We start from the raw sequence: 1,428 nt of genomic DNA on the forward strand, positions 1-1,428 counted from the left end.
GGTCCCCGAGAATTACCTTCCTCCAACGGAGATAATTTTTGTTGCTGTTGTTGTCGCTTTTGCGGAAAGGACCCGGCCGCCAGGTCAGGCTTGCTCCGGGGTCAGTGTGTTTCCTCTGACGGTCACCTCTGCAGCAGAGCAGTTGTTGTGTCTTATTTGCAACTCGCTGAGAAAAGAGCTTAAATCTCGAGGCTTAATTCAGGGATGGGAGGAACAAAACGGGGGCTATAAAGGAACACTTTTTTTTTTCCCCTTCTCTTTTTAGATCGATCTAGTGCCTTGGAAGTAGAGAAAAAGTTACTAAAGACAGCTTTCCAGCCAGTGCAGAGGCGGTAAGAGATGGCTCCCTCCGTCTCCTCGGGATGTATGGAGGCAGTTGTAAATGGTTAGCTTATTTTCTCCGCTTCTTTAGGTCCCCTTTCCAGGGCGGTTTCTTGTTCTTCCTCTGCGTGCGTGGTGGGTTATCCTGATTATATATTTTCTCTGCTGTTCTCCGTTGTGGCCCCCGGGCTGCGGAGCCCGGGCGCGGGTCGCCCCTGGCCGGGAGCGCACCCCTGAGCCCCCGCAGCGTGGATCACCACCCACCGCTGTCGCTTAGCCGGGGAGAGAGGCACCGAGGCAGCAGAAAATAGTAAAATAAAATAATAATAATAATGACAGCGAAACAAAAAAACCCACCCAGAGTATGAAAGCTGAAGAGACTGAGCCCTTCCACCCCGAATTTGGCATAGCAGTCACTCAATTTCAATGAGAAACCAATTACCCTTTTGATTGATTGAATACACGGGGATCGGGCCCGCCGTGTTTTCGTAGCTAAATACATTTACTATAAGTCACTCTGACAGCTTTTTATATTTATAAATCTATTAAAATAATAACAACAACAACAAAACCAGAGCTACCTAGAGTTACAAATATTGTGCCAACCCAAGCTCACTAGAAATCCTATTAAATATTTTTTTTTTCTGTGTCATTTTTTCCAGGCCCCAGAACCAACTTGACGCCGCTATGGTTCTATCGGCGCTCTCATCATCATAGTTAATTTTTTATTGTTGTTGCAATGATTGTAAAAAATCTCTGTATAGTTACAACTTGTAAGCATGTCCGTATATTAAAACTCAAAAGGAAAAAAAATACCCGCTTCTGTACTATCACCTGGGTTAGCTGAGCTGTGAGGTTTTTTCGGAAGTCCAAGTGAGAATTAGGTGTTTCCCTTTTTTTTTTCTTTTGTTGTTGTTGTTGTTTGTTTTTGTACATACCGTAAAAATGTACATATGTGTGAACCAAATTGTACAAGAAAGTATATATTTTTGGCTAATAAATAAACTGTTGCCACTTTGACTACATTCTCGTTTCCCCCCTCTGGAGTTGTTTTCCTCCCACAGTCCCGCCCCCCTCCTCCTCCACCCCCCTCCCGGTCGGTTACTG

General features: G+C 44.8%; 1 protein-coding gene across 1 annotated transcript in view; it reads left to right on the forward strand.

Annotated features, from left to right (window-relative positions):
* Window positions 1-1,346, forward strand: part of IRX3 (iroquois homeobox 3) — a 9,971-nt gene extending 8,625 nt beyond the window's left edge. The window contains exons 3-5 of the mRNA XM_017740824.1: window positions 70-83; window positions 234-332; window positions 984-1,346. Coding sequence (XP_017596313.1) covers window positions 70-83; window positions 234-332; window positions 984-1,038 — 168 coding nt within the window. The 3' untranslated portion in view covers window positions 1,039-1,346. The remainder of the gene's footprint in view (window positions 1-69; window positions 84-233; window positions 333-983) is intronic.
* Window positions 1,347-1,428: the final 82 nt, after the last annotated feature.

The sequence above is a fragment of the Corvus brachyrhynchos genome, unplaced genomic scaffold (genome assembly GCF_000691975.1).
Source record: "Corvus brachyrhynchos isolate BGI_N302 unplaced genomic scaffold, ASM69197v1 scaffold26, whole genome shotgun sequence".
Classification (NCBI taxonomy): Eukaryota; Metazoa; Chordata; class Aves; order Passeriformes; family Corvidae; genus Corvus; species Corvus brachyrhynchos.